The sequence below is a fragment of the Haemaphysalis longicornis genome, unplaced genomic scaffold (genome assembly GCF_048455015.1).
Source record: "Haemaphysalis longicornis isolate Haplotype H1 unplaced genomic scaffold, Haemaphysalis longicornis Haplotype H1 scaffold_1, whole genome shotgun sequence".
Lineage (NCBI taxonomy): Eukaryota > Metazoa > Arthropoda > Arachnida > Ixodida > Ixodidae > Haemaphysalis > Haemaphysalis longicornis.
Window position 1 is genome coordinate 451,300,187 of NW_027526203.1, and position 22,808 is coordinate 451,322,994.

At 49.9% G+C, this 22,808-nt stretch overlaps 1 protein-coding gene across 1 annotated transcript in view; it reads right to left on the reverse strand.

The window, feature by feature from the left end:
* Positions 1–22,808, reverse strand: part of LOC144156015 (uncharacterized) — an 87,643-nt gene that overhangs the window by 40,194 nt on the left and 24,641 nt on the right. The window contains exon 4 of the mRNA XM_077687778.1: positions 13,838–13,971. Within this exon, the coding sequence (XP_077543904.1) occupies positions 13,838–13,971 (134 nt within the window). The remainder of the gene's footprint in view (positions 1–13,837; positions 13,972–22,808) is intronic.

The following is a 22,808-nucleotide window of genomic DNA, read 5'->3' on the forward strand; positions in this document are numbered from 1 at the left end:
AGCCCCTCCTTCGAATCGCAGACTACCAAGCTTCCTTTCCTTTAAGTTTATTTTTCTTGCACTGTCGGCCATTTTTGAGACCATACACGGGTCCAGCCTACGCCAGACGGCGGTCTTTCGCCTTAAAATGACGCTAGGTACAGTCATCGCCTCAACGCTGACCGGAAGACTGTGAAAGGAGGGGCAAAAAAAGCGACGACCCTATAGTGTAAAGAGATATTGGGGCTGCAGCGTCGGCGGCCGCCACCGCCAAATAATGTAGCGCATCAAACGGAAACTGGGGCACGACCAGGCACAGGCCGATTCCCCGTTGACTCGATTCAGCGGCCGTAGCCGATCAGAGCCGGCGTGACGTCGGTGGCGTCAACGACCGAAAACGTTGACCCTGTGATAGTCACGATTGGAGCTCCACAAGGAAACTAAACTCGGAAGCAAATATCCGCGCATACCATCCAGTCACGATCTGCGCTTCTGCGTCAAGTTGTTTTCCAAATTCGACCTCGTGTTTCCAGCCTGTTGCTACCGATTACGACTGCCGCGCAAAAGCATCGCAAAAAGCGGCGCAAGGAGAAAAAAAAAAGAAAGATAAAAGGCAACAAACACAGGCGCTGTGCACTTCTTTTCGTCTGTCCCCGGTTTCCTTTTTTTTTTTTCTTCTTTGTCCTGGCTCACCAAACTTCAAACCTTGTCACGCGTCATAACAACGCAGTTAACAAAATTTGCGAATTAAATTTTCAACGAACGATTTTAGGGCACGTGGTTCTGCAGAGAATTGGACGCGAGTGATAAAGTATCCAACTTAAAAAAAAAAAAAAAACAGATCCTCGATCTGGTTTGGAATTGGAGATAGTACATGCATCCCCGAAGTTGGCCTTCCAACTTATTGGCGTTATAGCTCACATCGTGCATATACCCTTCACACCATGCTCGTTTCAGCCGTTCACTTTTCTCCACGAATGAACATTACTGAAACGAGGCGCCGAAGGTGGCCGAGGCGCCGAAGGTGCCGAAGGACGGGCCAGTTGCCCGGGCCCTGAACCTCAAGTCAAGGCCGTACAGAACCTTCGTTTCGCAGTTAGCGGCGGTGGAGGGAGAGAGCATTGCTTACTTTAAATTATAGGAAGCAAAATGGAGAGGCGAGCTAGTTGGTTCGCAAATTCCATGAGTGAAACTTAAGCGCAAAATTTTTCACAGGGACGAGAAAGGGAACGACACAGGCGCTGTGGGAACGACACAGCCATAACCCGCCGCGGTGGCTCAGTGGTTAAGGCGTTGCGCTGCTGAGCACGAGGTCGCGGGTTCGATTCCCGGCCGCGGCGGTCGCTTTCCTGTTGGAGGTGAAAAGCTGCTGCCCGTGTGTACGAGATTTCGGCGCACTTTGAAGATCCCCAGGTGGTCAAAATTAATCCGGAGCCCTCCACTACGGCGCGCCTCATCGTTTTCGTTGCGTCAATCAATCAATCGTTGCACAATCAATCAATACTTGAAATTATATGAATTTAATCCTTGCGTTAGGATTTCTTTTTTCAGAGGCCACAGTATCGTTTTTAACCCTACCCGTGTACTCCAGGTGGTACGATCTGCCCTTTGTTGAGAAAACTTCGGTGGACGCCCATGTCCAACAGTAAAAACTTTCCGTGCACGTATTTTAACTGCATACAGGACGAATGATTAGGCGCTGCTGCGTTCACGGGAACAAAGTTCACGCGTGGCGAGCCCCGTTGCGAAACAAGTTGAACGTAACCCGCACTGCGACACCAGAGCGATGCAAGACGCAACGGCCCAGCAGAGACTACATTTTTTTTCGGGTCTCGGGAATCATCATTGGCCTACTTAGCCGGCTGGTGCGGAATGATTGTGCATTGTGGTAAAGCAGATCCACAATAGCGCAGACGTATTTATTGCAGGTGCGGCCTTTGTCGACCCAAAAAGAAAGAACGATAGAACCAGCGCCCCTTTTGAATGCTGCCAGAAATTTTAATTGCTTAGCCAATTGTCAGATTCACTCGATTTGTCAGCCGACTATAATACGGCACGCTTTCACCCGGCAGGTCTGCATCCGACACCGTACTGCACTTTCGGGAGCGCTGCGATCGAAGGTCCTGCGCCCGCGGCATTTTGACTCGAGCGAACTGCGAAGACGCCCATGCATCCAGATTTCGCTGCTCGTTTAATAAGAACACCTGCTAGCCTAAATTATTCCGCGCCCCCCACAGACGGCGTGCCCCACAGGACGCGCCTTTTCTTCCCTCTGACACAGAAGAATGGATATTTGGGCTAGGCGGCAGTGGCTCTTGGAAGAAACATTGCAGAACGAAGCGGCCCGCTTTTCTGATGGAGGCTAAAAGCAAAAACGCCCGTGTGTACGAGATTTCGGCGCACGTAAAGATCCCCAGGTGGTCAAAATTAATCCGGAGCCCTCCACTACGGCGCGCCTCATCGCCTGCGTTGTGTCGGCGCGTTAAACCCTACAATCAATCAAAGAACGAAGCGGCCACGATGTAGGTACACCAATATAGCGCGCCAGAGCTGTGGTGCGCCTACCTTGACGCGTCCACGCGCAACTTCGGCTGTCTTTCCTCAGCCACTCAGCCCCGCGCGCTCTCGCAACATCCCTACTCACAAACGAATTTACGACTGATGCCTACTGATAAAAATACCCATCGGGGCGCCTCTCCACAATGCACTTGAATGATCAATAACTGAGATTAAAGGAGCTGCGTACAAATCTCGAAAAATGGGCTCGGCGTGAGCGTCACAGCGCAGACACAATTTCAGTGTCAAATCGTTTACGCTGGCCATGGTTTTTGTCAAATTCGCTCCCTTATAAGTAGGGTTGTTCGTTTTCGGGTAAAACCCGATTTTACCCGATTCTTACACCCCGAACTTGATTCGGGAGAATCGGGTTAAACCAGCTTTCTTTCCGAATGGACCTTTCCAAAGTCGCCATCTGCACAATTGTGGGCTGACGGTCCGCCGTTCTCAACCAGAGCTTGCTGGAAGCCAGCCCCACAAGCACAGCTTTCGAGCTCACTGAGTAATGGCATGACTCTACCGCTCGCTACCCCAGGCTGGCAAATGCTGCACTGACATTGTTGCGCCTATATAGGAGCTGTGACGTCGAGAGAACTTTCTCCTAGATGAGATACGTTCGACAATCGGACAGCTCTAGAATGGAGACCGACATGTTGCGCATGCAGATGATAATGTACGTAAAGAAGGATGTGTAAAAAATTGATCCCCAGCTTTTTGTGAATAAAATGTTTCATTTTTAGCAGTTACGAGTGCTCTTTTTATTGTCGTCATGACTGATTCACGCTAAATTTCGGGGAGAGTTACTAGAACTAAAACCCGGATGTCCCACAGATTACCAGCTTCTAAAAAAACACCAATTTTAGCACGTTAGAGTTAAGAAGCTCGTGATGCTTTCTAAAATAAATTGATTATATCACTAAGTGCAGCTCAATTTTTAACCCGAAAAAAACCCGAATTTGGGGATGGTTTTACAAAAAAAAAACCGATTTCTCTCCGATTATCAGTTTGAGAAATAAGACCCGATTTTTACCCCCCGATTTTAAAAAAAATATAAAACCCGAAAACGAACAACCCTACTTATAAGCAGCAGCTGCCCGTTCCAGTGCACTGCGGTGAAGCCGACTCTAGAGTTTAGGAGGGATCACAGGTGATCGCGTTAATTAACGAAATCACACACGGTGCACTGCTCAGAGGTAATAAGCCACCATTGATATGTCGGGTGCCGCAATCTCCCAGGGCGTTTTCATCAATAGAGTGGGCATGGAAGGACCGGAAAAAAAAAAAATGACACGCTCGCTCTGGACGTAGCGCGCCTCTAACGTGCCGCCCATGAGTCGAGGGAAAAGCGGCATCGCGTAGCGCTGAGTCGATCGCGCTTATAAATATATGGCCGGCCGGAACTGCAGACGCGGAGAGCTTTCTTTCTTGAATACATCAAGTAAGGATGACGTCAGCGAGACTTCCCGGTCTCCCCTTTCGCATCGCTGCCGTCCACCGCTACGATCCCCGGCTGCGGCCCCGAGTGATGCGAGCCGGGGTTCAGTCAGTGCGGCGTAATGACCTCCGCTTTGAGGCAGCAAAGTGATTGAGCGGAGCCCGAGGCTTTCCTTATTTCTGCTCTCCGCCATCGGTTTCATGCTGACGGACCCGCCCAGGCCAGTTCGCTTCGCCCATTACATCTGCTGCGCTCCGATGACGTCATTCCAGGGGGTGCAGTCGGGCAGAAGGGGGCCACCGCTGCAACCCCTTCTCGGGACTACGCCACTCAACGCGCCTCGAAAACCGAGGACCGCACATAAAATGCGCACTGAGGGGAACGAGGGCACACCCTCTCAAAACAATGACTGGGCGCCGGGTCGTTGACCTGAGATTGATCGCGCCCATTACAAACGCTTAATTGGAATGTAAATACTTAATTCGAACCTTGATTGGGTGAAACAGAGAAAAAATTAATGACCACCCGTGAAAATAGCTTAGTCACACGCAAAAGTGGGTTATAATTAAAACAAAAGGCCTTTTCCAGAGTTTCTACATTTCTTTTACTCTATCCCAAAAGTAACACGTGACCAGTGAATGTTCGGGCAGAGACCAAGAAGCGGTTTGTGAACTTGAGAAAAGCCTCGACAACCAAAGCGGTCGACTCCTGCCACCTTCAGCCTCTCGCTGTCGCCGTCGAGCTGTAATCCCTCATTCCGTACGCCACCCAGAGCCTCCGCTTGTTGGGAGAGTGGCGGCCGCAGCGTATTTATGAATGCGTATTTTTACTGCCTCCCCAAAGGCGCCCAAAGGTTCGTTTTCTTTTTGATGAGCTCAGAGGGCAGAAGCAGCACATGCAGCGGAGGGGCGACGGAATGGAAACTGCCGCGCACAGCCATCACTCTTTCGTCTGACTCGACAGACAGCGATTCGACAGCGGGAAATGATGCTGGCAAGAGTCGACGCATGCTCCTAAGGCATGCATCGAGAGTAGGACTCGAGACATAGTGTTCGTCCTCGTATTCACTGCGCGTCGCCTCTCCCAAACCGAAAACGCATGCCTCTGGTGATGTTACAGTAGAGTCACCGGTTCCCCGAAGCTGCACATGACCAAGTGTGTATGCTATCATCCTTGAAAGCACAATCTGGATTATCGCCACTCTCTGTTCAACGTCGTATACCTACCCTTCTGGTCTTTCATAGTTACTCAACCTAGCGCCGTAAAGTTCTCACCGCACCATTCTTCCATTTAAAATGTCCTGTTTGCGTGCTAGAAAAACTATTATTTTTACGCCTGCATTTTTCCTCGTATTCCTCAAATTGGAACGACCTTCCACGATCCATTGTAGTGATCTACTGGCCACCAACTTACGTAGCATGTCTAGCAGATAACCTTTGCTGCGTTGAAATGTAAAACGATTGTCCATTCCTTTTTAAACAGAAGCCCCGCAATTGCTCCTAAGCAGGAGCGACATGATACGCCATAAGAACACGAACACATGTAAACCACAATTCAAAGGCATTCTGCATTAGGAAGCCATTAGTCCATTACTGCCTTACTATGCAGGCGTCTTTCTTTGAAATGAAATGTCTGCCTTTGAAATGTAAAACGATTGCGTTGAAATGTTATATTGCTATGTCGAACAATGCTTTATGCAATACCCCATATTGGGAAAATGAAAATTCGATTAAATGTCCATTTCGGCGCAACAGAAGCACCACAATTGCGCCTAAGCAGGAGCGACAAGATACGCCATAAGCACAGGAACGCATGTAAGCCACACAATTTAAAGGCATTGTGCATTGGGAAGCCATTGCTGCCATACGATGCAGGGGCCTTCCTTTGAAATCTATCGAAGCGGGGAGGCTTCAGAATCAGCCAAAGCTAAGCGGAATGCGAGGCGGCCGGAAATGAGCACTCCAGCTGGACAGCTTCGTCCTCAAGAGGGAAACCTACTACAGACACTTGGGCTTAGCGGTAGGACGATCAAAATGTGTGGAGAAAGAATCCCTGTGGAGAATTCAGGCAGCGTGGAAAAACTGAAAAGAAGTTTCAGGAGCGGAAGATTGTGATCAAGCTATGGGATGCGAGGTGTGCGTGTAACAGCGGTAAAGTCTGAGATGCGGTGTGCAATGGGAACGCTTTACTTTAAAGACCAGATGGGGAGAGAAAACAGCCGAAATGAGACGGCTGCAGTAGGCATGCACAGTGAGAAGATGGAATGAGTTTGGGACGGACAGCGTCAGAGGAACCGTGAGGTCACCGACAGAGAAGGCCAAAGAAGGAAAACTGTGATGGTTCGGGTATACGCAATGAATGTAAAGCTTACGGGAAGGAGGAAAAAATTGCCCCCATCTCCCCGCGAGGGAACCCTGGTGTGATGCGGCACACCTGGGGGTTCCATTGGCGTTTCCATTGGGTTGATTCTCTACATCGCGTGAAACGTATTGTGAACGCGTAGGATGCCTTCCATCACATATGGATGTTCTCATACGCGGACGATGGGGGCAATTTTTTTTTCACAGCGCTTGAAGGAGAGGAGACCGCGGGAGAGAGTCGCGCATGCGCGCACATGCGTACCGGAGCAGCTGTTAATGCAGCGTTAACGCAGCGAAGCGCGCGCCAACCAAGCGCGCCAGCTGTCGTTATGCTAATGCTCCGGAGTGAGAGTGTTGCGCACAGCAGTGGGAGAGACGAACGGAGGAGAGTCGCGCATGCGCAGGTGGCGTGTCGACGCACGCCGACGACGCAGGAGGCACATGCCTCAGAGCAAGAGATGCGCCGCATCTAAAACAGGACCAGCGAAGAAAAGGAGGTGGCAGCACAGAGGAAGGCAGTGAAGAAAAACTTTCAACGGTAGAACGAAACATTTCTCACACTACACGACTTTCGATCAATCTTTCCGGTAATAATGTTGATAGTGACCGGTTTCTTCCTTAAATTATTTCTGATGATATATTTTATTGCCTACCAATACTATTCGCCGTTAAAACAAGCGTAAAAAATGCATCGTATTGTTCGCGTGAGTGTTCAGCAGTTACAGAAAATGACCTTGCTGCTTTCACGGAAGATATTGCCAATGTAGAATTGTTTGATACAGTAAACACTAACGATACAGATACAGCCTACAATTATTTGAAAAATTCCTAGGAATTGATAAGGCGCATTTTCCCAACAGGACGTACGCCTGAGCAAATAAATCCCGGAAAAAGTGGCTTAATTTTCCCAGCAAAATTAAGGCGAATAGCGTAATGTTTAAGACTTTTCTTAATCCACGTACGTGACCCCGAATTGTTTTCAAAATTTAAAGGAGCACTGACACCAATTTTCGGCGTTAATATTATTGCACAGTTCGCTTCCTTCACTCAACAGAATATCCTGGCTGAAATATGAGCCGCCTGCGACGCGAAAAACATAGTTCAATTGGATCTCATTTATCGCGCCGACGGAGCAGCGCGCGGAGCGGCACTCAGCAAATGGACATCAGCGTGACATCACCCCGTGAAGCCAAAAGAAGTGACGCGACAGCGCTCGTCAAAAACTCTTGACGTCACTTTACGCGCGCGGCCCCACGAGCGGCGAGCGGGCGCAACACCCTCTCAAGCGGGCGCCGGTGACGTCCGCACAAAGCGGTGAGGTCAGGCCGGGATTCTGTCATATGCGCCTTTCGGGATGAAAGCGCGGGAATTTGAAACAAACCATTTTCAGGCCGTTCAATGTAATTAACCGCTCAATGTAATTAAGTATTTGAAAGGATGTTTCAGGTTCACCAGACCATTAAGCATCGATAAAAGCAATAAAAGTGAAACATAAAATTTTCGTGTCAGTACTCCTTTAAAGCCTGCCGAAATCAACCGAACAAGAAGCTAAGACCGGCTAGCGACACATGCCACTGTGCGGCGTTCGAGCCTTGCTGCGTTGCTGACTCTAATAAAACATGGGAAGACTGAATAAGACTATTGTGGACATCAACCGCTTCCCACGCTACTGCTCCAGGTGAAGTCGCGGTTACAGGATAAACTGTACCAGGAGGAGAAATGGGAGATGCTTTTAATATATACAATAGCCGACCGTTTTTTCGGACTGCAAAAATTCGGGCTTGCTGGATATTCCGGACTTTAGCGGGGAACCGCCAGTTGTCCCATAGGAGTAATGACTCGCGGATTTTTAGGACTGCTCTTTACTGTAGTTACTTCGTGAACCGGCACTCACGGTGCCGGTTAAGTTAAGCCGACCAAAGTTAAGCCGACAGGTTTTGTTTTTGTTAATAGGCGCTTAGATTTACGCGAAGACGACCTTTACATTGAGGTTATGCGCCTAGGAGGACACATAAATAGGAGGTAATTATTGATTTCGGAGGCTTAATTAACTAAAATAGGTTAATTAACTTTTTAGTGGCTGCAGTAACCAGACATGCCTGTATTGGAAAGTTAGACGCAATCGTGTTTCTACGCAGTTTCATTTGGTAGAATTCCTCTAGCGCATCCGTCCTCCGAGATATCGAACTGCGAAGTTTAATTGCCGTTCGCGTGATTACGCATGCTAGACAGTGAAGACCGGTGGAAAGCTCCTCCCTTTTGTTCTGTGTTCCGAAAGCGGTTCCGAGTACTGCAGATTGCAATAACGCCAGCCTAGATTGAAAGGATGCCAATTGTCACTTTTGCCTATGCCTCCACCCCGTTGTCACACCAAACACCGTACACAGCAGGCACGTTACAAAAGGGAGGAGCTTTGCGCCGGTGTTTTCTGTCTCGCATACGTAATCATGCGAACGGCAATTAAACTTCGCAGTTTGTCCGAGTCCGTAGTCCGAGATATCAAATGGTGAAGTTTAATTTCCGTTCGCATGATTACGCATGCAAGGCAGTCTGCACCGGAGAAAGCTCCTCCCTCCTGTGACGTGCCTGCTGTGTATGGTGTTTAGTTCGAAAAATGGGTGGAGGCACAGGAAAAAGTGATAACTGGCACTCATTCATTCTTGGCTGGCGTTATCGCAATCTGCAGTACTCGGAACCGCTATCGAAACACAGAATAAAAGGGAGGAGCTATGCGCCGGTCTTGACTTCTAGCATGCGTAACCATGCGAACGGCTATTAACTTCGCCGTTCGATATCTCGGACTACGGATGGGCTAGAAGAATTCTTCCAATTGAAACTGCGTAGAAACACGATTGCGTCCAACTTTCCAATACAAACATGCCTGGTTACTGCAGCCACTAAAAAGTTAATTAATCAATTTTGGTTAATTAAGCCACCTATATCAATCATTACCTCCTAATTATGTGTCCCCCTGGGCACATAACCTCACTGTAGAGGTGGTCTTAGCGTAAATCTAAGCGCCTATTTTAAAAAAGAACCGGTCGACTTAACTTTCGATCACCCTGTATACTATTGTATCTGACAACGGTGGCGGTTTTATAACATGCAGACCATGTATATGAGCCCTGCAACCCCAAATGAACAGCTTTCAACCTTTATAACGATGAAAAACAGCCGGTACTGCAACGCTAACGATGTTCTAAATCCGACAAGTTTGTGGTCGAAATTTTAGCCTTAGTGATCCGCGATATATTCAATTTGTTCCTCCAGACTGGTGTTTTCCTTGACGCACGCAAGCCACTAAAGTGTTAGTTCTCCGTTAGAAGGAAGACAGAAAATCACCATTTAATTTGATACCGCTCCGCATTTATATTTTGCCGAACGATCGCTCCCTAAGGGTCGAGAAAAGGTAATTCCTAGTGTGGTCTTTTTCACGGGAGTCACACACGCATCGCATAAGGAATCCCCCCACCCCCTCCAAAGTACACACACTACTACTAACCACTGTGGATTCGAGCCAGTTACGAACTCATATATGCACAGCGTCACACCTACGCACATCACATAAACACGCCCTTCACGCCCGTGCACCTCGCGGGCTCAAGCGATCACAACCCCGAAGGGAAAAGGGGGGGGGGGGGGGAGAGTAGTCAGGCCATCGAACTGCGCAATTAGTTATGTCACACGCATCCCGACGAACATACACACAAAATCACAACATTCAACGCCCGATGTGGCATACACGCGCGCGGTATGGCCACAGCTGACTCGGACGCCATTTGGTGCGACCGGCTCTAGCCGCTTACGATCTGAAACGCGGCTGTGCACGCCAACCTCGTTAAAATAGACCAATCGATGGCGCTTTTAAGCCGAAAGTCCAAACTCTCTGTGGAAAACAGCACGAATCATTGTCTTAACTGACAAAAACTTTATTATCCTGCGCACGCACGCTGACGATGCAATTACTCGACACCGCCTGAAGGGGACAAGCAGAGCAGGGGCGACAAAGGCAGGTGCCCAAAGTTCTAGGAGCGATGTTTATTTAAACGCCAGCCTCCCTGTCACAGACACGTGCTTCCCCCGACTGTGAGCCGAACACGCCCGTACGGCTCACAAAAGGGCAGGCGAAGCGAGAGGAGGCTGTCGTGCGGGAAGACGAAAAGGTCGTCGCCGCGCTGTCCACCGGGCTGATCAGCGCTGCGGAGGTGGAAGACCGTTCGCTCAAAGGGTTGTACCGCACAGCTCACTAAGGGCCTCACGCGGTACGCCAGGCGTCAGGACAAAGGTTCAACCTAAGGCACGAGCCGGCAGCCGAAAGGAGGCGTTCCGGCGCAACAAAGGGGCTACCGGACGAGACAGAAATCGTGGCGTACCTTAGGATGTCCCGGAGAGGCCTACCCGCCCTGTTCTGGGACAGGGTTTCGAACAGGTGTAGGTCGGCATGGCAAGGGCTTTCAGTGGCGAGATAGCTCATGGGGAAACGAGGGGGAGATCGCCGCGCGAAAATGCAAGCCCAGCGTACGCTCAAGGGCAGCGGTTGCTAGGATCACCACAATGCACGTATGGCTTCTTTTTGCAAAGTTGACAATTTAATTCCTGAAGCCCAAGTTGGGTTCACGAAAAAATCAATCCAAGGTACTGACGCTAATTAACCTCAAAATGAATTTTACAATGCTTCGAAAATAGGAAACTTGAATTGGGTATACTTATCGATTTTACACAGGCTTTCTACAGCGTAGTTCATGAGACTTCCCAAAAACTCAAAAATAATGCTTTGGAATCGTCCACTCATTGCTCGCCCCGTAGGTCACTGGTCGGACTTAGTGCTTCAGAACACAAATTATAAATCTTCAGCCCTAAACAGGGTCTTGATTTTGTTGTTCCAGAAACCAGAGTTCGGTTTCTTCCGCCTGAAATGGATAGTTTTTTCAGAGGTCGGCCCTGTCAACAAGTTTTTTTTTTTAATTAGGTGCCTAGATTTACGCGAAGACCATCTTTACAGGGAGGTTATGCGCCAAAGTGGACAAAGAATTATGTGGTAACTATTGACGTCGGTGGCTTAATTAACTAAAATTGAAGAAATAACTTTTTAGTGGCTGCAATAAGCGAGCATATTTGTATTGAAAAATTAGACGCAATCGTGTTTCTACGCAGTTTCATTTGGTAGAATTCCTCTAGCGCATCCGTCCTCCGAGATATCGAACTGCGAAGTTTAATTGCCGTTCGCGTGATTACGCATGCTAGACAGTGAAGACCGGTGGAAAGCTCCTCCCTTTTGTTCTGTGTTCCGAAAGCGGTTCCGAGTACTGCAGATTGCAATAACGCCAGCCTAGATTGAAAGGATGCCAACTGTCACTTTTGCCTATGCCTCCACCCCGTTGTCCCACCAAACACCGTACACAGCAGGAACGTTACAAAAGGGAGGAGCTTTGCGCCGGTCTTTTCTGTCTCGCATGCGTAATCATGCGAACGGCAATTAAACTTCGCAGTTAGATATCCCGGATTGCGGATGCGCTAGAAGAATTCTGCCAAAGGAAGCTGTGCAGAAACACGATTGCGTCCAATTTTTTAACACAAACATGCCTACTTACTGCAGCCACTGAAAAGTTAATTATGCAATTTTAGTTAATTAAGCCACCGACATCAATAGTTACCACCTCATTCGGTGTCCCCCTGAGTGCGTAACCTTAATGTAGAGGTGGTCTTCACGTACATCTAAGCACCTAATTTAAAAAAAAAGTCGACTTAGCTTTGATCACCCTGGAGACTCTGCGTGGCACTCGAACTGTACTTGCAATTCGTCTTGATGCATGATACAATCATCATTGTGAGTGAAGTTATTGAAGGCAAATCGTTTACTGGTCCTTACAAGAGCACCAAAACTCTAGTGATAGTAATGCGCCAGTGGCATATTACAAGAAGAAATTAAAGAAGGCAAATCGGGAATTAAGTAACGATTCATGTTGAAAGCGCAGCAGACGATACACAAGATGAGGACAACATGCCTTTGCACCACGTCAGATAGTTTTTTAGAGTCATGATTTATCTAATCGCGTGAGCACCAGGGGAGGCTGAGCCCCTTCTTTTTGACAACACGCGTTCGAGCCCCCCACCTTCCCACCCCCCTTCCGGAGCCCCTGGCAGGACAGATAATAGTCGGTGGCCTTCAGGGTACTATTCTGGGTCCTCTGCTCTTTAAATGCGTAAATGAGACTGCTACGTGGCGGCAGTCGAAATGAGGCGAACGATGGTTGAAGCGCTCTAATTTACATGATGGAGGCCATGGCCCTGACAGCACCGACGCCGGCTACGTGCGACGCACTGATTCTTTCTCTCCTCGCCCCGTCTTCTTTTTTCTTGTAACACAGCCCCCACGCCGAAGGCGACGGTTCCGGTCGATGCCGGATGCTATGGAAGGGTGCGGTGAAGACGAGATGAGAAAATCTACAGTGAAGTCCTTGCCGCCATCGATGACGATGATGGGCTTGCTGAAGACTCACCCGGAAAAGCTATTCCGTCGATGCCGGTGAAACGGGTCGTATTGCCAATGCACAATGTGACGATAATCTGCATGATCCCAGGAAAACAGGAGAAAGAAGTAGACTTTTGGAATTACGGTTTAAGCTGTACCGGTGACTACTGTCACGGTGCTTCTGCTATCAATATTGTAAATATATCTTTTCGGACGGCTTGTCTACTGCCACGCATCAATATTGTGACTATCTGGAGATGCGAAATTTATTCTATATGCCCAGGACGTAAGATAGTTGTTCGCCTGGGCCTCTGATTCCTCCGAAAAAATCATGCTTCAAGCTGACGCTACACTGTGCAGCTGTCTTGGTCTGTTAACATTCAACTAAAAATTAATGCGAACGAGTCAAAGGCAGTTTTAAAAAAGAATTGCGGTCAAATGTTCCGGGACAACAGCGTGCGCTGTTCCAACGTGCGCAGATTCTATTTTCTACTCTAATCGCATGCTGCGCCTCGTCATTCGCCATATTCGCACATTTGGTCACGCCGATTGGTCGTTCTGGTGCGTTGTGGCGGAACCCACCAGCGGCGACTTCTTAGAGTGAATGCGAAAAGTGGGCGGAGGAGCGAGAGCACTATGTCGCGCTACTCATTAGATAGCATTTCAGCACTGGGAAGGGAAGGAGAAACGTGTTCTTCCGGAGAGACAGGTGACGCTTTATCCTGTGCTTCACTGGGAACCATTTTTTAGCCTACACTAGTGCAGGCAGTGTAGCGTATACTGTATGCATTATCCTCGCCATACTGAGCGTACACTCAGTGTAGCCAGTGCAAAATATATCGGCACAACAATAAGGAGCGGGATCCCACTTATCCTGCCCCTCGTTGTGTTCGGGGAGGGGCACAGCAGCTTGGCTCCAGCAATGCTTCGAGAACCAAATGAGCCACTCAGCCGGCCGCGCACTGCTCGCGCCGGACTGCACTCGACCCTGGAGTAACTAAACTAGCGGGAGGGTGGAGGGAACGGAGCGCTCACCTCTCGGTCGTTGATGAGCCAGTGCAGGCTGGGGCTGGCGCTCGAAGGACCGCTGCTGCAAGTGGCGTTGATGCGCTCGCCGATCCGGTACCGGGCCTTGATGCCGGTCAGGGTCGGCCCCTGCAGGTCAGCGGCTGGGCCGGAACAAGAGGGGGCACGCCTTAGGAAAACACGACCCACTCGGCTGCCGCCCGGCACTGGCTCGTAAACAGCGCGGCCCGAGAAACCACCGCAACACTCGGCAAGGCAGGCAGAACACGCGCGCCCTTGAACAAGCCGGCCAGCAAAGAAATAACGCGAAGTCGAGCTGTCGGAAGCAGTTCCGACCCCGCGGACCGTTCTGCACTAGACCATGTTTGGGGCGTGATTGGCCAAAAACACAGACACACACGCACCGCCGAGTTCTTTTCTTGCGGGGCGGTGAAGAAGGGGAGAAAAGGCAGGAGTAAACGAAAAAATGTGCGTGTGTGTGTGTGTGCGCAAAAGGGGGGGGCTTGGGCCTGAGCGATAAGACAGCGTTAAGTGAACGTTTAACGCATACAGAGAATTAAAACAAAACAAAAAACAGTTCTGTTCTTGCTCGTATATATACAGGAGTTTTCGAGAAGAGACCCCACCAACCCAAACCCGCGCAGTTCTGGTTTATTCGAAAGTGTACGAGCAGCTCCGTCCGTGCTGAGCACATTGGGGCCCATTTGGCAATTTGACGAAAAGTTCATCCTTAAATGACCTGGGCCTCTGACTCCCCCTGCAGCTCTGAACGTCGAAAGCAACGAAATAAAAGCGTTCTATTCATGCGTGGTTGTTTCAAGCGTTGCTCTACGTTCGCCTTTCTTTCCTTCCGTTACGGCGAGAGCCGCAAGTACGAGCCTGGGTTCTCACGAGTGTGGCTGGCTCAACAGCGTGTCCACTCGCCGGCCTTCTAGGGGCTCGTGGCTGTTACGTAAATGATTCGCAACGGGCAACGTACGTACGCGCTGGAAAGAACTCACCACAAAACACTGCAGGACAACGCAACGCAAGGGTCCGCGCAATGGCAAGGCAACGCTTCTCCACAAGCTAGCGAGGAGGCTCGAATAGAGGTTGCCAAGGGTGACGCGACAATTGCTGTCGCCGTGCATGAACTACCGCGAAAGGTTGTCGTAATTCTGTGGAGTGAGTTTCGCCCAAAAGGCGTGTGCTGCATTCTTGTGCGCGTGGGTGGCGCTCGAGTACTTTCGCACTGTTCTGCGTCGCCTGTCACTTCACACCGACTACATGCCAGCAACCTTCAGCACCTCTGCGGCACGCATTATACCGCCAGAGACCGCAAACATGTGTAAGGCATTGAGGCATGCGCGGTGCGCTGGCACACCGGAAGTGGACCCTGGAAAGCGGCGGCCGTAACCTTGCCAGAATAGCCGCTTTGACAGAGGCAGCCGCGGCTGAGTGGTGGCCTGTTAGATAGCACAGGGCCTGTGCGACTAACCTACAGCAGCATTCAGCTTGACCGACCTCCAGTTTCAGTCGCTGCGAGATACGTCGCTGCCCATGCGCCAAACGAATCAAGGGGGGCGGGGGTCGATGAGGTGTACACTGCGACCCACGTATACGAGGGTTAGCGACGACTCACGTTGTTCGCTTCCCCTGCCAATGCTTTGTTTTCCGTTTTTCTGTTTTGTAAAATCGCATATCCGCCGCTAAAACGTCAGTTTACTCATGCCTTGTAATGACCCCGTCGGTACGGCGTTCCATCGGCGCTGATGGGAGCGCCGAACTACCGCGGAGGGGCGTTTTAATTGCCATAAGATGGCACTGCTTATAGGCACTGATGTGCAGCCTACTCGCACACCATCATAAACACCGCACACAAGCCTGTCACCACGGGGCCCGTAAAGGCGGTGCCCCGTGGCGGAGTATTCCGTTGGCGACTTATTCACAGCTCGCTCAACGCTCAATGTCCCTACGCATCCGCTCATTTCGTGCACTTCCAAGCTCCCCCTGGTTCGATTTACGATCTCACCCCCTCTTGGAGCTTTCTGGAGCAGCATGCGGGTTGCGCAACCAGCTTTGTTTGCAGTTCACGTTCGTATTTTCCAAAATATCGGAGTTCAAGAGCAATGTCGTCGTGTGCTGTGCCCTCCTGGTTGCATGAAAAGGTTAGTGCAGAGTTGGCTTGGATCATTACTGCTTGCGGAAACTGCGTTAACAGATGAAGCACGTAACCGGGAAGCAAACTGCGCTGTTTATCGGCACGCTGCAGCCGGGGACTTCTTTCTTGCACTTACGTCTCTGTACATACATAGCCCTCTCGCGTGTTCCCCTTCGCGCCTCTTCTTTATTAACTACCCTACAGGGTAGCTTATACTTACTCGTGGCAATACGATGCCTCTAAAACCGTCCAAATATCCACTCAGTTAACGTAAAACAGGGGCACAAGGCGCGTCGCTTACCCGCCTTTCTGCAGCTTTCGTTTTACGCCTCCCATTCGCCTTGCCCCTGTCCTGTTTACCTTCTCACGAATTGTACACGCACTCTGCCAACTTTCCTTGTTTCCGGTAGCAAGCTTTCCTCGTTGTTTCTCGTTGAGTGGGAGAGGGGAGGTGCTCTCTATCTCCTCCGCTAGTGCCGCTTGAAAATGTCATTCATTACAAGGGAAGCCTCACGGGACGGATTTACAGCGCAGCTTTGTACACCACTGCGGGGAAAGTTGCCGCGGCAGGTAAAGTATACTTACGAGGTGTTAAAACTGCTTTGTAAACGTGGACTCTGAGGTGAAAAGCTGCTGGAGAATTGCGGTGGCTGGCGGCTTTGCGTAGTCGCGATCGGACCCTGTTTAAACAAACTCCCACGTTTCCATTGTATCGTCAGACAGGGGTGGACCAAGAACGCCTCTCTAGTTTTGCCAGTGACGATTACACGTGCTATAGAACATGTAATCGTAAGCTATAGCGACCCACTACGACTGCTCTTTTGGACCGCACGCAAGCGTCGGGACACTCGTCGTTGACGCATACGCCGCTTAACCCAGCGCCAGAACTGGAAGCAGCAGGTGGATCATCGACCCGCGCAAACGTCTACGTAAGCACTGGACGTTTCCTAAATGAGAAAGTTGAAGAGCTGTACACACGAAGTGAACGTGCGGACCATATTTCCCACTCGCGAGGAGAAGCACGAGTCGAATAGTGTATTCTACATGTAGCGCTCATTTCCCATTCTCTTCGCCTCTGACGTCGACGAAATCATCAGGTCCGTACGTAGGGTCCATAAGCCGCACAGGATTAGTGTCTAATACACTCGCCACGTACGGGAGTTGCCGAGTCAAGGTGTACGGCGCGGAGGAGCACTCGAGAAATACCGGTCCTACAGGCTAACTCCTTTCCTTACGCCTTAAGAAAACACGGCGCTTGGCGCGGCAGGCAGCTCAACGCTATTTCCAGTCATCGGCTTGTTTGCGTTAACATCGTAAGCCGAATGGTTTCCCCCCCAAGGCGCTTTAGGCAGCGTCACGCGTGACGCATCAGGGCCCCTGGAGTCATGGCACGAAACGTGCCCATGTAGCATATACACACAACGTCAGGGGGCAGACCTGGACACGAACACAACACAAACATCATCTCAGCTTCAAGCGCTACAGCTATTGAAAAGTAAATAACAAAAAAAAAAAGGTCGTGCAAGCATCCGGGTGCATTTGGCAATGCAGCCCGCGGGTCCGTGCAGCCGGGCAGCGAGGCCCCTCCGGTGACAAGAAACTCTAAAAGCAACACGATGCTGGCAGCCCGCGTTTACAAGATGGTCCCGATGGCTGGGAACGAGACATAAACAAGCGACTGCACAGCCAGAGAGCACGCAAGCCAGCTGGGAGCGCAAGGGACGTGAGTATGCACACGCACGCAGGGCGGAAAACATCTGGGCTAACAAACCATGCACGCAAATGGTGTAAACAGACACTTGAAGTCGAACAGAGTGCGTGCAGCTTAAGCAACTAGCCCGCCTGGCGCTAAATCATGGCACTACATTTGCGCGCGTTTGCGGCGCGAGCAAATTTGTAACATTCCACGTCAATGCCAGGCCAGCGTACGACGATTAAAAAATGCTCGACGACGTGGACGGCGCAGAACGGTCATTTGTAGATGCATGCAATAGTTCCTACTTCTTGTTTTTTACTTTTACTTTTTTTTTTTTGATTTAGTACAGCACATTTTCATGTTTTTTTTTTCAGTTTCGGGTATTGACTAGTTTTTTCGCTGTTCTTTATATTTTTACTGAATGCAGCATCGCTCACCCAAAAATTAAATAAAACAAAAACTGTGCCCCAAGCATAGCTAGTTTGCTTCCAAACTTTGCCCTAAAAGATTTTTTTTTGTTCGCTTTTATTTTTATCGCAAATTTGGCCGCACGAGCTGGGTGGGTCCACCACGATGAAATGCCGCATTTGATTAAAATTTGTCCCCCGCCTTGCTGAAGTGTTGCCGCAATAAGCGTATTTAATTCGGGCTAAGGACAATTGTCCTCAATGAAGCAAAGTATTGCCACCAAACCAGTTTTAAGGAAGAAAAACAACAACAAGAAAATGAGCCCAAATGCGTCCTCTGCGCAAATCTTGAGCACGAGCGAGACAAGAGCTCACGCAAGAGATTGTTCGGATTCTTCGGGGTTTCGCGGGATCAGCGTTCGGTGCACATGCTTCGTCGATGGGTAACCTTGGCACTACAGCCCCAGAAAACCGCCCCCCCCATCCGGATGCCGGTGCCTGTCGTGTGTTGCACCTCGTCCTTCCCGACGAAATAGCGCAGTGCCGGCGCCCTGCAGCTCCCAGCGGGCCGTTCGTCGCCGACACAGTATGCATGACGGCCTCTCCGCAAACAGGAACGCTTCCAACGTCGCTCGGTTGATTGCCCATATATCAGCGGATGGGCGTGTCCGTCCGAGCAATTGAAGAAGAAAATCAACGCGATTAAAATGCTCGGCACGATCATATTTTTACACGCGCCATCGGGCCGCAGCGATGAAGGCTTCCCGTTTCCTGCTCGCTGCATTATAGGCGGCAATTATGTACCCCGAGCGCGCATCTATCGGCGCGGGGTGGCAGATGGGGTGGCCAGGCGGGCGCTCTTGCACAACGGCGTACGCGATATGTGCTCGGCCCACGCAGGAGGAAAAACGAAGACCTTTGAAGGTGTAAACTTTGCGGGGCTAGAATTGGGGACTGCAGCGAGAATGGCCATCGCCTTAGCCGCCTCCGCGTTCAGAGGTAGAGGGAACGAGAGGGAGGAAGGGAGTAAGAACATTGCGACAGCGTGTGCATACCCTCGTTGACATTCTTGCTCCGTGACATAGAAAAAACGCCACCCACGTCACTCGCTCGATGGAAGTGAAGAAGGCGCGAGGCTCGGCGTGCGACGAGCGGTTCCGATGCCCAATAGCTTTCTCGTAAACACCCGCGTGTGTCTGTGTCCTTTCCTTTCGTGCGTGTTTTGTCTTCTTTTGCGCTGCGGTTGGGATTAGTTCCCACTCCAAGCGGAAATTCGATAAGATTTAGAAACGGAGGGAAGAAAAATAACACTCAGGACGGTTCTTCCCAGCAGAGAAATAAAGCGTACGTATAGTGAGAAAAATATTTCACTTTATTCCCGACAATTCCTGTCCCAGCCGCGATGATATATTGCGCGTCCTCAGAGGAGGAGGCCGTTCCAGGGTAAGGCCGGGTTTTTGCCACCGAGAAATCCCCTTACGACGGCGCAGAAAGACGAATTAATGCTATCAAGGGTGAAAACCCGCCGAATCACTAGCCCGGCGTATAATTCAAAACGGGATGTGTGCGGGGACATACCGCAAAGCAGAACGTCACGCACTCCACGATGTCCCTGCAGCGGGACCCCGTGGTTCCCCGAATTTTCGCCATTGATCGCAACGGTCTCTCGCTCTGGAGTGCTGTGGCAAAGCGGACCTATGGGGATCTCCCAGAGTACTGCGGTGTTCAGGTGCGAACATACAGTACGCGACAGCACAAATTGACTCCACGAACGCTGAGCTCGTTTTGAAATCCAACCCAGCCATCTCGCCTCAGTCAGTTTATGCTCAATGGCGGAAATGCGAAAATGACATCGGTCGCCGGACATTTCTCTGAAATAGCGCTTCGCAACCTTGGGTGCATGAGTACCAAAACAGAGAAAACAGATATTTATGTTCAACCGTCGTGCATATAGTGCGAACCGTCGTTAACGAGTGCACTATGTTTGAAGAGTCAATTCAAAAGACAAAATATAACGCCCCTTTCTGGAGTAAAGATGATTGAAACGCGATGCTTTGTCCGATACAAGTACCAAGTCTACAATCCAATCAGCCAAAGTCCAAACATACGACAACGCTGAGCTAATCGAATGTGGTGTTATAATTTTTTTTCATAAATTTGTGATTATGTCATCTGAATGTGCTGATTCGGTTAGCTTAGCGTTGTTGCTGATTGGAGCTTCCCATTGGTTAAGCGTGTGGCGTGATCAACGTGCCATCTGTACGCCTGTTAGAGAATGTTTTCATCATCATCATCGCTCAACGACATGACGCTAATCTGCATTCGCCCATCACAATGAAATTCGTTACGCATGCAAAGACATGCAATTGTTTGTGCTGTGTGTCATCGATGTGCCCTCTGTGGAAACCCATTGAGTAAAGTTGGCTTTCCTGCAGCAAAGTTGGCTTTCCTGCACCGCCAGAAGTGGGGCAGAAAGTTTCGCTTTAAAACGGACAAATATACATCAATGCAATCAGACAAGCGCAAATACTTCCCGCCACAGCTACGAATAAACAACTACCCCCCAAGCAAACATGTCGCCTTCGGTTGTAGTGGGGTTTTAAAGCTAAATTCTGTTCTTCGATGACCGATTTTTACGCCCACTCACGTAAGAGGAGCCGACATTTCCCTGCTCAACCCGCAGTTCCCTTCCATGCTGCGGCTAGAAGGAAAATTTGCTGTCAACCTAAGGCGGCTGGATGCTGAGAAAGCTTTAATACAAGTTTCACCCCTATCTGGAGATGACTTTTACGATGCCAACGGCACTTTCTGACGCCTCTAGACGCATGCGGGATCATGCGTTAGCAACAAAAAAAAAAAAAATGAAGGAAGCTCGCGTAAGACTTGAAGGTAGCGAAGCTGTACGCAACCTTCACGACCATCACGAAGGTTAAGTCCACGATTGCAGCCGATTTGCTTCTTCTTCGCTGCCGCAACGACGTTTATTCCACCGTTCTTTTCCATAAGTGTGAGCTTCTCTCATTTTTTGTAAGTGATAATCATTTGACATCCCCTTGGAGGAGCGTACGCTATGAAGTGTCTTTCTCGTTCCGAGCAAGTGTTGCCATGATTGCGGCGAACGCAGGAGTTTTTTTTTTGTGGCCAATCTTGGACAATCTCCCTAAGTGGGTATATGCTTGGCTTGACAAACGGGCGCCGGTGACGCTGGGCGGTCGCCGCGAGCCACGCACATACGAGAACTCGGCATTTTCTTGATTTTTTTTTTTAACTGCCGGGCGGTCGCCGCAATCTTGGCTAAGCTCCCTAAGTGGGTATGCTTGGCTTGACGAACGTGCACAGGGGAGGCTGGGCGGTCGTCGCGAGGCAAGCGCGCACGAATGCCAGGCATTTTCTTGGTTTTATTAACTTCCGAGCAGTCGCCGCGAGCCCGCACTCACGTGAGCACGCTCGGCAATCTTTTGGTATTTTTAACTGCGGACACGAAAAATTACGATTTGCAGAACAGCTTCGCTGTTGAATAAAGCAACATCCGGAACAGGCGGTCTTCAGCAGCCACCCACAACCCCCGCGGCGAGTGCCTATCCCCTCCAAGGGCACGATGTCCAGCCGTCTATCCTCTCAACCAGGAGGAGGTAGACAGCTAGGCGCATGCTACTGTGCTCCTGTATATATCTAGCTGGCGTGCTTCATCGGTGCACTCTTCGGACAGCTCGCACCGACACCATGCATCCAACCCCAACGTCGAAGGCGTAAGTCCCATTTGTCAGCGCATGGGAGGAAACATGCGTTTGAATATCGTGCCAAAACAAATGTTCGATGAATCGCTTCCGAGCTGCCCAGCTTTGCTCATCGTCGCTGAATCCACTTTTGGGTTGTCGGCGACGCTAGGCGCCTACAGCCCGATAGAGAGAGAGAGAGAGGGAGAGAAGGAGAGAGAATAAACTTTATTTAATGAGAGGAGTCAAGCGGGCGGTTTCCTCAGTTCAGGAAACCCCGTTGGAGCGTCCAGCCGCCTCAGCCCGGTGGATCAGCCGAAGCTGCTCTTCGAGGCTAGAGCTGGCCAAAAGTTAGTTAAAGGAGCCATGAAGACAAAATACAAGTTGGGTTTATTAGAAAGACTGCTTAGTCCCGATAACAATGATACCAATATCAGCGCAATCTTCGAAAAAATAACGGAGATATTAAAGAAAACGTGTGAAGCAGTCGCGACCCCCTAGCCAATTTCCCGCAACTTTTCTATGACGTCACGGAAACTTGTTCGTGCGACTGGCGGCCGCCTAACTGACCTGTCGCGACGACGCATGACTGGACGTCTGTAATGGGGCCTCTAGTTCCATTTGACCGCATCACTTCAATGCTAACGTGCAGTTAACGCACTAAAAATTATGTTTTATTGTTGGCCCGTATGACGTCATTCTTGCTCATAACACGTCACTGTGGCGCAAAATTTGAAAGTTTTTAAATACTTCTTGCTTTTTTTTCGTTAAAAAACATCTTTTGTGGCTGTAATGGAGCTGAGTGAGATACTGAATCCTAGTTCTTTCAAATTAAACAAAGTTGTATTTTCTCTTCATGGCTCCTTTAAGAACATGCCTTCGCATATAGAAAGCGCCAGTCTCCTGCGGGCCGAATAGGATGCGACCGGTCAATCACTTGGCGGGGAATAAGGCAGAGGGTGTCTATTAATTATGTGTTGCTTCCCCATCGAATAACTGTACCAGTAAAAACAGCAGGTGC